This window comes from Belonocnema kinseyi, chromosome 8 (assembly GCF_010883055.1).
Source record: "Belonocnema kinseyi isolate 2016_QV_RU_SX_M_011 chromosome 8, B_treatae_v1, whole genome shotgun sequence".
Lineage (NCBI taxonomy): Eukaryota > Metazoa > Arthropoda > Insecta > Hymenoptera > Cynipidae > Belonocnema > Belonocnema kinseyi.
This window is the reverse complement of record NC_046664.1, coordinates 44544287-44558163: the sequence shown is the minus strand read 5'-3', so window position 1 is coordinate 44558163 and position 13877 is coordinate 44544287. Positions and strand designations below refer to the sequence as shown.

Sequence of the window (13877 nt, the reverse complement as noted above, 5' to 3'; positions counted from 1 at the left end):
AATGCCTGAAAATATCTTAAAACTTGTTGAAATTTTAAAGATTCCACGAAATACTTAGAAATCTTACGAGAAAAATCCTTTTAAATTCCATTGAATCATCGAATTTTCTATATATCTATGAAAATTCTTTAAAATCCTTTACAATATTTTGAAATTTCTTTCAATCTTTTCTAATCTAATGAGATCTTTTTAAATCTCTTAAAAGCGGACATCTTATTGAAATCCACTAATATCCTTCAAAATTCGTTAAAATACTTCGGTATCACGTAAGATTCTTTAGAATCGTTTCAAATTCCTTGACTTCTTTTAAAATATTTTTAAATTTAAATTTCTTATAGTCTATTGCAATTGTGTGATTCACGTTTAAAAAATTGAGATTCTCTCTACAATTATTTTGGATAATTTCTTCAAACACTTGAAATCTGCAACATATCTCGTAATCCTTTGGAATAGTTTGGAATACCCTGAAACTATTTTAAGCCCTTAAAATATTTTGAAATTCGTTGAGATGTCAATTAATCCCTAAAAAGATATAAAGATCGCGCTAAATTCTCCTACCAAAATTGTAATTTTTCCAAATACTTTTAAATCACTTAAGGTTTTCGAATCCTTTAAAACCATTTGAAATGTTGCTAATTGAACGAACAATAATTGTTTGTTATTTAAATAAACTTTATTTACACGCAAAAATTTTCTAGTGAAAAAAATGATTAGTCATTACATTCTTTTTGCCTGAAATGTCACACATGAAATATTGATAAATTTCCATTTTACGTTTGAAGAGCTATGAAAATAAGACTACTTATAAACAGTATATGATTCATATTTTAAGCACACAAAAATTTCACTACGTATGCAAATAAAATTTATCTGAGAAAATTCCTATGCATGATAAAAAGATCAGTTATCAAGACAGTGGAAAAACTCCTTTCGTTTGTTTTAATTTCTGAAATGAATAAAGCAAAAAATTGGTTCGATAAAACTCAAAGAGAAAAAATATTATTCACATGAAAATGTGTAATTTAATTTAATATATTGTTTAAATCTCCGTCCATACGTAGTGAACTATGATTTTGTAATTTGAATGAAACGATTGTGAGACTGTAATTGCAAAATTTTCTAAATTATATTCAACAAACTTCATTAACCTAGGTTCCTGAACATTCTCTTTGATATTAAACAAAATTAACCTTTTTTACCATCAAAACCTTGGGTTAAGTCATGATTATTTAAAATGATACTCATTTAGCTTAACTACATAGTTTTTAGTTTGCTATATATATATATATATATTCACTAATCAAGACAAACCGAGCCCATCTAAAGTAGAATTTGGATTATGAACGGACTGGAGAATGTATTCACTGGTCCGTTTAGGGTATTTTATCAGATGGGTGGCATTTGAGCTGTGAAAGTAGTTCCGGAAATGATTTAGAAATTAAGACGAAGAGCTTGAACCTATTTGAAATTGATTGTGGCTTATGGCCGGGCTGTTGAAATATTTCGCTGGTCCGGTCAGGGTGTTTTCTGGATATGGGAGTTTTTTTAATGGCTTGAGTTGCTTGCACAAATAGAAAAAATATTGAGCTAATATAAATTTTAATCGGAAGATTATGTTATTTTGATTCTGTCTATAATACAGTTAAGTGCTGTTGTTGTGAAGCTTTCAAAATATGTACTTGGTCTCACCAGTGTTTTTTTAAGCAGATTTTTAAGGTATTGCGCTATTCTAATTTTGTTTGCAGAAATTAGCATGCTTTTATTTGCATGATTTTAAAGTCATCTAAATTGACAATTGTGTGAGGCTTGATTTATTTACAGTATCAAGTGTGTGAATATTGGCCGGATTTCAGGTTTCCAACAAGTTCAATACTTTTTTCGTTTTATACCTGAAGCAAGGGTTCTATTTTCACTAGTCAGTTTGAAATCTAAACGTGACTAATTCTTATAAGAAAATGTTAATAATTATCAACGTGAGACATACATTTTTTCTTAAATAGTGAATTTATTATTAAAAAATAATATTGAGTGAATAATTCACAGCTAAAAATAGCAACAATATTTTTAGAAAATAGCTCCCCGATTAGCCCGAAATATTTAGACTTTCATTCACATTTGAAGATGGTATATTCATTTTACAATTTTTCACTCTCTATTACTTTTAAAATAATAAATACTTTATTTTAAGAAAGATAAATGGTTACATTATTCAGCATTTAATTTTTTTTGGAAATATTAACTTCTTAATGTATAACGGGCTACTAAAATTTGAAGCATTGCTTGAGTTGGCCTTTTTTCTATATACAACATTATTTAACCTCACATAATAAAAAACAAAGTAAAATAATACCGGGTTCAGAATTTATTGTTAAAGATTCTAAAATTTTACATTTCATAACATTTTTTTTTAATTCATATTGAAGTAATAAAAAATAATATTAACATTTAAATATGTTGCTAGTAATTATACGTAGAATTTTAAATTCAAATGAAAATGTTATATTTTTAAATGTATTGCCATTAAAATGATTGTTTATAAACATTTTCTAATATGCTGCAAACGTCACTTTTTCAAATAAATAAACAAAAAATATGTTTGTAAGAAGAATAAGATATCCTTACTTTTCTTAAATTGATCTTAACATCGCTCAGACAATCTATCCAGTAATGATCTGTATTGATAAAAATATTAGCAAAATTTAAAGATTTTCATGCAGGTTTGAGCTGCTGCTAACCCGAATAAGTATGGACAAAAATTTGCAAATTTTTAATATTTCGGCTTCATTAAAAATCCGAACATTTACTCAATTTGTTTAATATCATATGTAATTGCTCTTAACAGGCTTTAAGAGACTGAATCAATTATGAATTAAAATCTTTGTTTGCTAATGAAAATATGTAAACATTTCTTTTTGGAACTGCTCTTTTCTTTTGGATCATAAGAAAATCTATCTCTGGACATTACTGATCATATAAAATACAAACAATTTGACTTTAATTCTTCTTTAAGAAGGCCTGGGTTAGGTGTCCGAATTTCGTACGAATAGTCAGTTTTTCTGTAGGCATAAACACTTTGTTTTAAGAATGCCTTGGCACATTTAGAAAAAAAATACATTCGTTGATGAATAATCCGTATATTTTTCTTACAGAATCAAAACCACTTCCACCAAGTATTGGTCAATTACATCCACCAAGTATTAATCAGGTAGAATATCAGAGAACGCCACGTCCTCGTGCTTTTCCACCCATGCGATCTTATGGTAAGATTGACTTCCTACTTTCTCACTTCTATTTTTTAATTCGGTCTCATAAATTTTTCCTTTGTCGAAAAATTTTCTTAGTGAAAATCCATTTTTTTTCTCACAGGAGCACTTACTCGACCACCAGGTCTTAATACAGAACGCCGACCGCGACCTGCAGTGCCACGAAAATATCGTGATAATGAAGTACTATTCCGAGATGGCATTCCATATGCAATAGTCCGCAAAGGGCATCCTATTCGATTTGCAATAATCAAGCGCGGTAATTTGAAACATTCAATTTATTACAAAAATAATATAGAATTCTGTCTAAGTACCTAGTTTCTTCCTAATCGTAGAATCCCCCCCCCCCCCCCCCCCCCCCCCCCCTTGCCAAGATCTGAATACAAATGATATTTACCTCTGAATCCGCTCCTGCGGTATTTTATAAGATAGCTTCAGACAGATTACAGTAAATAACATATTAATTTTAACCGACCTCGCCCAGATTGTTAGTACCTATATGTAATTTTTTTATATAATAAAAAATTATTTGGACTTAGAAAAAGAATTCAAAATTAAATTACTTCGGCACTTATTAGTAGACTAACAATTCAGTTAAGTTTAGGAATTTAGAGTAAATAATTTTTTAAATTACAAATGTTCTTAATCACTACATTTTTCTTACAGAAATAAATGAACCGCCACTTGATATTCCGAATAATGCTGTGCTGTTCCGTGACGCACAATCTCTTGCAAGATACAAAGGAAATAATTTTTACAAAATACATCCAGGTAATTTAAACTGCAATTTATGAACTAAAATACAACTTGAAACAAATATTAGAGGATTTTAACTGAAATTCATGACTGACCTAATTCAAATTTTTAGAATACTTTTTAAAATCTTTGTATTAGTTAATGACTGGATTTTTCTTACAGCAAGTGGTCTAATGACGATCGAGATAATCAAGCCTAGGAACTTTGATGTAGTTACATTCAATGGAGCTCCCGTAGCAATATTTGATGATGGTCGCTTTCGCCGGTTTCGTCAGCCGCAGAATAATGTGCAGGAGGTTATTTAAAAACTATGTCTAAAAGGTCCACTTTTAAAAAACAGAATTGGGTTTATGTTTTTGGTTACTATAAGAGCCAACCAGCGGCGTGATATAAAAAATTTACGATTTACCTATCAATAAGTAATGCAATACTCATCTCTACGTGATTTTTCTATAAATTCTTATTTTGGCCAACTGCAACTGGCATTTTCATGTTTGATGCATTTAAGGCTTTTTTAATTTAAGTTATGAGATATTTTAAGGCCCTATAAAACCACGTACTAATTTTAAAGTTTATTAATTTATTACATAAAAAATTTTATACTGGGGTTTTCCTAATTAATATAAATAAAATTTTCATAAGAAAACATACTGAGAAAATTTATGTTGTGAAGTGTGAAGCTGTAACAAATAAAAATTAAATTTTCTACTTTAGATATGTGTTTGTATGTTTGTGTAGTGTATCATTTTTTTGGATAGAAGAAAAACAGATGACAATTTTCGGAAAATGAAGCAGTTATCATAAGAAACAATGGTAAACTAATATGTGGGCAACCGCATGGAAAGGGCCTTATGGCCTGTTTCAAATTAGAAGATATTCGCGTTTTTCTAAGTTGAGGACAAAATTCTATACAGCATCTATGCTATAGTGAATTTTTTTCTCGTTTTGCTCGAAAAATTGTTTTTCGAAGTTCCAACTTCAACAATTCCCCAGTGACTCTTTTTTTATTTCCGTGGTTTTAAACTTATGTTTCAAAGTTCAACAAATAAACTTAAAAGTTTATTTGAACTAATTTTGTTTTGTCTATCAATGATAAAGAATTATAATTTATTTACCGCACGCCGAAGAGTCGTTTCCCTTTTTACCTGTTTCTAAACAGGTAAACAGGTTTTTGGTTGTTCTCTTAGATTGAAAATTGAACTATATCGCGGAAAATTCGTCTTTTTTCATTTTATTAAAGTCTAGAGTTACGTTTCAGCAATGACAAATTTTATTCAAACTATGAAAAATAAAAAAATTGATTGTATTGATTTTCAATTTGAAATAATTATTTATTATTACTCATAAAGGGTGTAAATATTAAAGATTAGGTAGACAAAATTTTTAATTTAAATGGAAAGTGTTTAAATAATGAAGGGTAACAGCCAGATGTTTCTGCCTGATTTCAGTCAGAAGATTAATCAAACAATTAACAAATTAAATCACTTCTGCTTATTTTTTATTTTGCTTGATCAGCTTATATTGTTGTTACGATACCAATAATTTGTGATGACATGCCAACAAGATAATTATTTAAACAATTAATAATCATTAAAAAGTACAAGGTACTTTTTAGTTTAGCCATTAGAAATTATCTGTCGTAATATATAAGCATAATTAACATTTCAAACTTTGTTGTTAATAAATATAAAACAAACACACAAAAACAAACATGCAATTAAATTAGTAGAAATGGACTAGTAACTAATAGAAGTTCATTAATTTAGACTTATAGAAATAAGAAGGTCTACAGTAGGGAAGATGTAATTTTCAAAAATCTTGACACACAAATTAATGCTGTGAAAATATATTATAGGCTAGGTAGCTATTATGTAATTTTTTTACAGTTACTTTCACTTTTACGTTTTCGAAATTAATGTCGGTTGACTTTTTTGTACATATCAATAGCAGAAACAATTTAACAAAATAATAACCAGAAAGAGTTTTGAAAAATGAAGTGGAAATGACATTGAAAAGTTAATATAATCACCCACTGGACATTTTTACGAATCTTATGTAACTCATGAGTAGATTTTTTTTACAATTTATAAGATGCTAGAGAAGCAGTACCGGTTTAAAAAAAAATTTAAGGTATAATTTACCATTTTTATGGGTGCATGCTGGATTCAAAGAACTGTTTGAAAAGTTTGGAATTAAACGGTTGGGTACACTGAGGGCGTTCTTGAATTTCAGGACTCGCTTATTTTTGGCTTATTTTTCATAACGTTATGTACCAGATAAATTAATGGTAATCGACTTCTAAAAACTCAAGGACGCCGTTATTGCATCCAACTGATCAATTAAAAGAAATGTTTCAATATGTAATAAAAGATTGGAATAAATATTATAAGATTGTTTACATGTAGGTAAAATGGTATTTAAAAAAATATTAAAAACATGAATTATAAACTTAGAATATTTATAGGGGAACAAAAAGGTCATCAGAAGAAGTTCACCTGTAACAAAAAGAGGTTGGCATTTTAAAAATATTGTCTGCATTTTTTAAAGAAAATTTTCCTTTTTTCCAGAAAAATTAAAACAGTCTGTATAAAAAGATTCAAAACATGAGTGTTTCAAGTTAAAGGTTTTAAATATCAAAGTCAAATATCAAACATTTTTTAATATATAAAAATTTGGAAAAAATGACAGCTATAATCCGGAATAGTTCAAATTTTAAATGCGTTTATGACTAGTCTTAAAGATAAAACATTTTTAATTCATGCATTCAAAACTGAAACACATTAAGAATCTATCAAACGTTTGAACTGGCAGCCGACAGTGAAACAAAAGTTAAACTTTTGAACTATTTAGAAATAGATCTATACAAACAAATAATTTAATAAATCGGAATAATCACTAAATCAATAGTGAAAAACTACTAATTACTCACAAGTGAAAATGTGCCAATTTACTGAATTTACTTAGGGCTGTATATAATATTAATTAAAAGAAAATGATAGATGTTTGTTTGAATAAAAAAAAATAACTGTTTGACCATATATCGAAGTAAATTTGTTAAATTGAAATATTATTGATCTGAGTAAAGAAATGATGCGTATGATTTAAATAAATTTTGCTTGGATCAAGCAAATGTTTCTTTGAATAAATCAAATATTTGTTTGGCACTATATCAAAAATGTATGTATATACCTAATGCACAAAATTCCTGAAAATAAAACCAAGAATCTATCGACCAAATTTGGACAAACACAATAACATATTTCCATTGAAATTTATGAAAAAGTAAAAATTTTCCTAAAAAAGAAAAGAAAAAGATTCCCCTTTTGGTCAATAATAAAGAAAGAGGAAAGAAAAATGAGAAGGGTGTCAGGCAGAGAGTGCCGTGGTTGCGTTGCTTTTCCTGCCTGCCAAAAATCGTATTGTATTTTGCCTTGATATAGGTGCTGTATGAGTCCCGAAACGTGGGTGATTTTTTTTCGCAATTTTTTAATTTAAGTTTGATAATAATAAAAATAAAAAAGACGAAAGAAAGAAAAGAAGGAAGGGGATTTCGTTGTTTGCCTTCTCATTTATATTTCCTTTTTTTTACTTTTGTCCAAAAGAGGAATTTTTTTCTCTTCTTTTTTAGGAAAAATTTTTTATTTCTTTCAAATTTCAATGAGAACATTTTAATGTGGTTGTCTGAATTCGTTAGATGCTTGGTTTCATTTGGGGAATTATGCACATTAACTTGATTCTTGGAAGTTAAATAGGATATTAAATTTGATTTTAATCTCATCTAAATTTCTTAAATTTAATTCAGCTGATTTGGATTAGAGGTGGTGTCTATTTCAAGTATGTTTATAACTAGATGGCCCTTTGACCCTCACTCGATTCTTGGGTTTTGATTTTTGGCTGTCTGAAAGAGAGAGAGAGAGAGAGCATCTTGAGTGCATTGGTGTTCCTGCCCGCTCGAAATTTTATTTCAAACATTTCAGGTCTTTATAAGGATAATGTATGAATGCCAAAACGTTGGTGATTATTTTTACAAATGTTTTTTTTTATTGTGGTTTGATAATGATACAAATTAAAAATAATGAAAGAGAAATTAGTGTGCGTGCCGTACGTGTGATGACGTTTCAAGAGGAGTGTACACTTATCGGACGGCAAGTTATCGGACTTCTATTGTAATGTGTATAGCACTTGCATTAGCTCTTGCGAGGTATATAGCACTTGCGTTAGTTTGGACAAGATGTGTAACATCCGACTGTATCTAGCCTTATCCCTACAAGAGGCCTGTGTGTGGACTGTCCAATTTCTTCTGACCTACCGGTGGGAGCATCATGGACCCAACTAATCCAAAATCAACAAGAGAATACATGTGGGCGTCTACAATGACACCCTCCATAAATACTTCTTCTGCCGACAAGAGGCCAATGCGGTTAAAAGCACTTCATGTGGTAGAGCTGAAAATAGGACTTTATAAAGCCTCATAAACAAGGTGAACGCTAAAGGACATGCTGGATCCGAGTGAAACGCTAAGAAGAAAAAGTACATTACGCTGTTGCCAAAAGGAGGTACTATCGCCAGCAACTTCTGTTGCAAGGTAAAATAAGCTCGCAACCGAATACGCCTATACGTCCAAATCTGATTCCAGTACTTCTAAACACGTCAGGCAAGCTAAAAGAGTCAAGATCATTGGATCACGTGACTCATATAGTCTGGCTCTATGAAGGGACCCAATGTTTGTTATTATATCTAAGCGTGGTCAGCAGGGGAAACTCAACTAACAACAAGTAACAGCTGTTAAGGCAGCGCTCGAGACTAGTAGTGAATTCAATTATCTGCACTGAATTACTCTAAGAGCACCCCAACCTCCTCTTTCTTACTTCTTCCTTCTCACCTGACCTTCGGAGCAGATCGGAGTGCTTTTGAAGTCCACCAGTGCAGATAACTGAATTCGCTATAAGGGATTGTCCATATATTACGTAAGACGTTTTTCTGTTGTTTGAATAAAGACGAAAATAATATTTTTATCAAGTTGAAAAGGACACAGCGATATAAACAAAAGAAAAAATTCTTACGTAATATATGGACGATCCCTAAGACGGCTGGAACACAACCTTCCAAAGCCTGCCAAGTTTATGGCTTGCATAATCTCATCTTATAAAAAACCGCCATCAATCCTGCAGAGGCTAGCAACCCAGAACCTCACATTAAAAACAGAGGATGAAAAGTATCTAAAGAAAATTCTTCAGCAGCGAGTAAAGCCATCCTCAGCAACACTGAGGGAGAGCGGTGGCTCTTAAATGAGTATCAACCATCTAAAGCAGGTGCATTGCAGTGGAAAAAATATCTTCGTGTCTGGTCTAAGAACCTTGATAATACGAAGTTTGAATGAAGGGTGTAAGTCACACGTGTGGCTCAAGAATCTACAGTAAAACTGATGAAAACCCTAGGGTAGCGAAAAACAGCAGAAGTAATATTGATTATATTAGGTTACCTAGGCTTTATATCCATTAGAGAATCATGCAGAGATTGACATGTATTACCTAAGATATCCAAATCAGGTCACAGAAAAATATGGTTTTCTCTAAGATTTAATAAGTCTGATATGATCGGGTATAGGAAGCCAAGAGCGACTAATTAGAAAAGATATTGGAAAGATTTTGAAGATTCCTTGGCAATTATTCCTAAGAGGACTTAATCAACTGATCACTCAGCAGAGAGGGGGAAGGGCTGTTAATCCAAAATACTCTGATGACTGAGGTCATGGTTTTTGTCGACGTGACTGAAGGTTGGCAAGGCAGATAATATTACCATAAAAAATCAGGTGGGTAGTTTGGCATTTAGACCCAGTCAAGGTCGTTAGAGATGATGATATTTTCCCAGCGATACTTGAAAAATGTTTAGATGTTTTAAATTGATTCCTGCGTAACGTTTTTAGTGCGTGCATAGCTATGAGATCTACCCGTTCAGTCTAAAAGAAGGTCAAAGCGATCTTTATAGTAAAGCCAAGTAGTGCCACATATTATGAGGTCAAATCATCTGAACCAATTATTCTACCTTCTTTCATGTTAAAAACATTGGAAAGATTAGCCTATTTTAATATGAAAAAGGAAATATTACCAGATCAAACACCTTCATAGTAATCGATTCGCTTCTCAGAAAAGCCAATCTGGTGTTGATACACTTCGAGAACTTACCATCCGGAATCAAAAGCCAGTGATAAAAGAATATAGGACGATTGAAGCGTTCCGATAGAGTTTGATTTGAAGCACTTTTAAGGACGATTTAAAGCGTCCGTTAAATGAATCAGGTTTATATACACAAGTTAAAGCAGATTATAGTTCTATTATGGTGAGAGGTAAACACTGTTATCCAGAAGTGTAACCTAGTAAGTATCATTTCCGATACAGCAAATTTAATTTACTAGGCTATACTTATCGTCAACATAACATGAGCATGAAACTGTCCACTCTCCTGGAACCGAAGTTCCGTGACAAAAAGTTTGACTTCGGCATATCAGCTAATGATTTAGGCATGATTTTTCAACCTAAACTAACCTGGAAACAACATGTTGATGCGTTGGTGAACAATTCCAAAGCTGTCTTTCGGGCTTTCAGAGATGCAATTGGAAAAACCTGTGGACGTAAACTCAAGGTAGTATACTCGATCTATACGGTTGTCACAAGACTGACTATGAGTAATGCCTTATTGATCTGGGCGTCAAGGAACAGTTTGATTATTTCCAAAAGTTAAATGGAACCCTACAAAATATCTTTTGCTTGGAAATTACTGAAGCAATGAGAAGAAAGACAATAGCGGCATTGGAATCCGTCTGAGGTAGAACACTGCTGCACCTTCTAATTACTAACTAGGGAGCGGGCTGCAGTTGTTCCATGAAAATTTTCTCTAATGTAGGATCATAATAATTCCGATATCCTTGACGTGAATAATACAGTAGAAAGTGTATCGAAAGGGGATGAAATCATTTTTATGCATTCTAATAGCATTTTGGTACAATAATCGTTCATAAAGCCTTATAAGGTAATCTTTGAAGGCCCTCCATTCGTAGGAGATTACCACCAGAGCCAGATTTTGATTCCTGGACACGAAAATATTGAAGCTAATAAGAAAAATAATATGCTCGCAAAAAGTGGAAATACCAAAGTCCTCAGCGGACCTGAAGCATACCGCAGAGCCTCCTGTACTTTTCGAATTAATTTTTTTTGAAGTGGATCAAAACAACATGCTAAGGTAAGTCTAACAAACTTCTGAATTTTAAAAAAGCAGGTGAAAGTAGTGTTAGGAATGCTCAGAAGTCTCTGCCGCTTAATGAAACACCTGACTAACACTAAAATAGACAGTGACACTTGCTGTCGAGAATTTGGCTTTTATAGAAAAACAGCGCATCACATCATCAGCGAATGTGATGTGCTAATAAACCATAGCGTGAAGCGTGTAGAAAATAATTTCCGTGAACTAAATGATTTTGTAGGATTCCCTATGCGTCAGTAAACGTTTATGACGAAAAACACGGGAGACGATTACATCCAAGATACAATAGTAAAATAGATTACATATGAATAGATAACATCAGTGCTATAAAAATTGAATGTTCCTGCCTATTCTCATAAAGACAAACGATAAATAATAAAAATTAATAAAAAAATAACTATATAATAAATTTATAAAGCGATTTCACTTTTTATGCAAATAAATCCGCATTTTTAATAATGTAATAACACTTGGAGCCTAGAATATTTTACTGATTGGATTAAAGATTTAAATATTTTTGGTATTTCAGTTGACCTGGAGCTTAAACTATTTAACCGATTGGTACAAAAATAGCAATATAACTCCAAGAGGTGAATATTCAGTAGAATTTATATAATTTCCAAAATGAAAGTTTATCGCAGGTCATTCAAACCGATATGTGAATTTTAAAATTCAATAAATTTATTAGCATAAAGAATTATTGAGAATGTATTAACAGTTGCATAATTGATATTTGGCAAGATTATTATCAATAATAAAAATAAAAAAGATAAAATCTCGCCAACTTTTCATTTTTTTCACATATAATATATTCTTAAAGTATCTGTTATTAAATGAATTTGATGCATTTAAAAATTTAGATATCGTTTACAATTATTATTGGTCAAAAATTTATTTTACAAATTATGTAGATTGTACTGATAACGTTAAAAGACTTAAAATGGATCAAGTGAGCTTATGTGTTTCCTTGACTTTCGTGATGAGTCATTCATTTTCTGTATGTTTCTGTCCACAATAATACATTGTTTCGCTGATTCCTTGACAACTTGAAAGAAGCATGAAAAAGCAGGTTAGTAAGCTATTTATGAATTGAAGGTTGAAACCAAGTTGCCAAATCATTTGAACAGAAATTACCTTTTTAGATATTCGAACGAAAATTTCAATTTGTCAAAAAAGCTTGACACTTTTTTAATCTTTTTAAATTCTTTAAATATTTCTTAATAACTTAAAATCTTCTTTATCCTTTGAATTTCTGTAAGATGCTTTAAAACCTTTTAAAATCATTGAAATCTGTAGAAATCCCCGGAACTAATGCATGTTTAGTTCCTCTATTTCTATTCCGAGTGTATAACAATGATTTTATATGATGATTGTCTAGAATTGCAAAAGGATTATAAAAAAAAAAATATAATAAAATCATTATACATGGACAAAAGTACTGGAGATTTGCCTATACCGAGTCTCAGACTTTTGGATAGGTTCACAAATATTTGGAAATTTCAAAATATCATTATCAGAAAATTGTACGCTACGAGGATTCTAACTAACCTACCTTATAGAGTCTAAACTAAAGCCACTTATTCTTAACCGCTCGGCTAATCATTGGCGCTGAAAACATTGTAAATAATCTTGGTATCGTTTTGCGGCCGCGAAAATTTATTTTTTTACCAAGGGATGATTCTGATTATTTTTTAACATATTTTTTTATTATTTTAACTAAAATTTATAATAAAAAAAAACATTTATTTTAATTACTGAGCTATAACAAAAAAAGATACTAAGTACATTATTTTATTATATGAAAATAATATATTAGATCCATCATGTAATGCACATTTTTTCTTTAAATGATTTACCATCTGCAGTGTGAATAAATAATTACGCTCAGCTTGATTAAATTTCTATTTAGAAAGTGAATTTGTTATTTTCTTGTTTGAAAATTAAAGAATATAATTCAAGATTTAACAAATTTATAACAAAACAATAATATGTGCTTCATACCTATTTTGAAGGTGCAAAGTTTTTAAGTAGAACAGATAAAAATAATACTTTTGAATAGAGCGCAAATCATAATAAAAAATTATTCCTAAAGAAATTTTAAGCTTGGACAAAAATTACGTTTAAAAGACAAAAGAATTATAGATTTGAAAATACTATTAATAAATTTTTATTGAAAAATGATTATTTCCAAAGGAATGTCTGATGAGAAGAAACAATTTTTTAACAATAATTTTTTAGAAGTTTTTTAGATTCTGTATCAAAATATGTTATCATTTTTCCAATAATTAAGAAAGTTGCTACAAGAATTATCATATCTTTTTTTTAAATAACTTAGATATTCATAATTTTCAGTACTTAGTTCTTAAAGAATTATTATAGTGATGGTGAATCGATTAACTTTTGAAAATAAATGTTATTACTTTATGAACATTTTAAATGTTAAGACGGCTTTTATAAAGATTCTTTTGAAATTGAAAGAAACACATTTTATTCTAAGGCCAAGGGATGATTTGGCGTAAAAAAATTAAGGGTTTTAATTCTTCAAATTAAAATTGTTTAAATTTTTTTTAATTTGTAGGATATAACAAAAAACCAATT

General features: G+C 30.4%; 2 protein-coding genes across 2 annotated transcripts in view; one reads left to right on the top strand and one right to left on the bottom strand.

The window, feature by feature from the left end:
* The window catches only part of LOC117179121 (protein rhomboid), a 573161-nt gene that overhangs the window by 319729 nt on the left and 239555 nt on the right, over positions 1-13877 (bottom strand). The window lies entirely within an intron of this gene.
* Positions 10458-13877, top strand: part of LOC117178467 — a 12045-nt gene continuing 8625 nt past the window's right edge. Inside the window, exon 1 of the mRNA XM_033369893.1 lies at positions 10458-10661. Coding sequence (XP_033225784.1) covers positions 10458-10661 — 204 coding nt within the window. The remainder of the gene's footprint in view (positions 10662-13877) is intronic.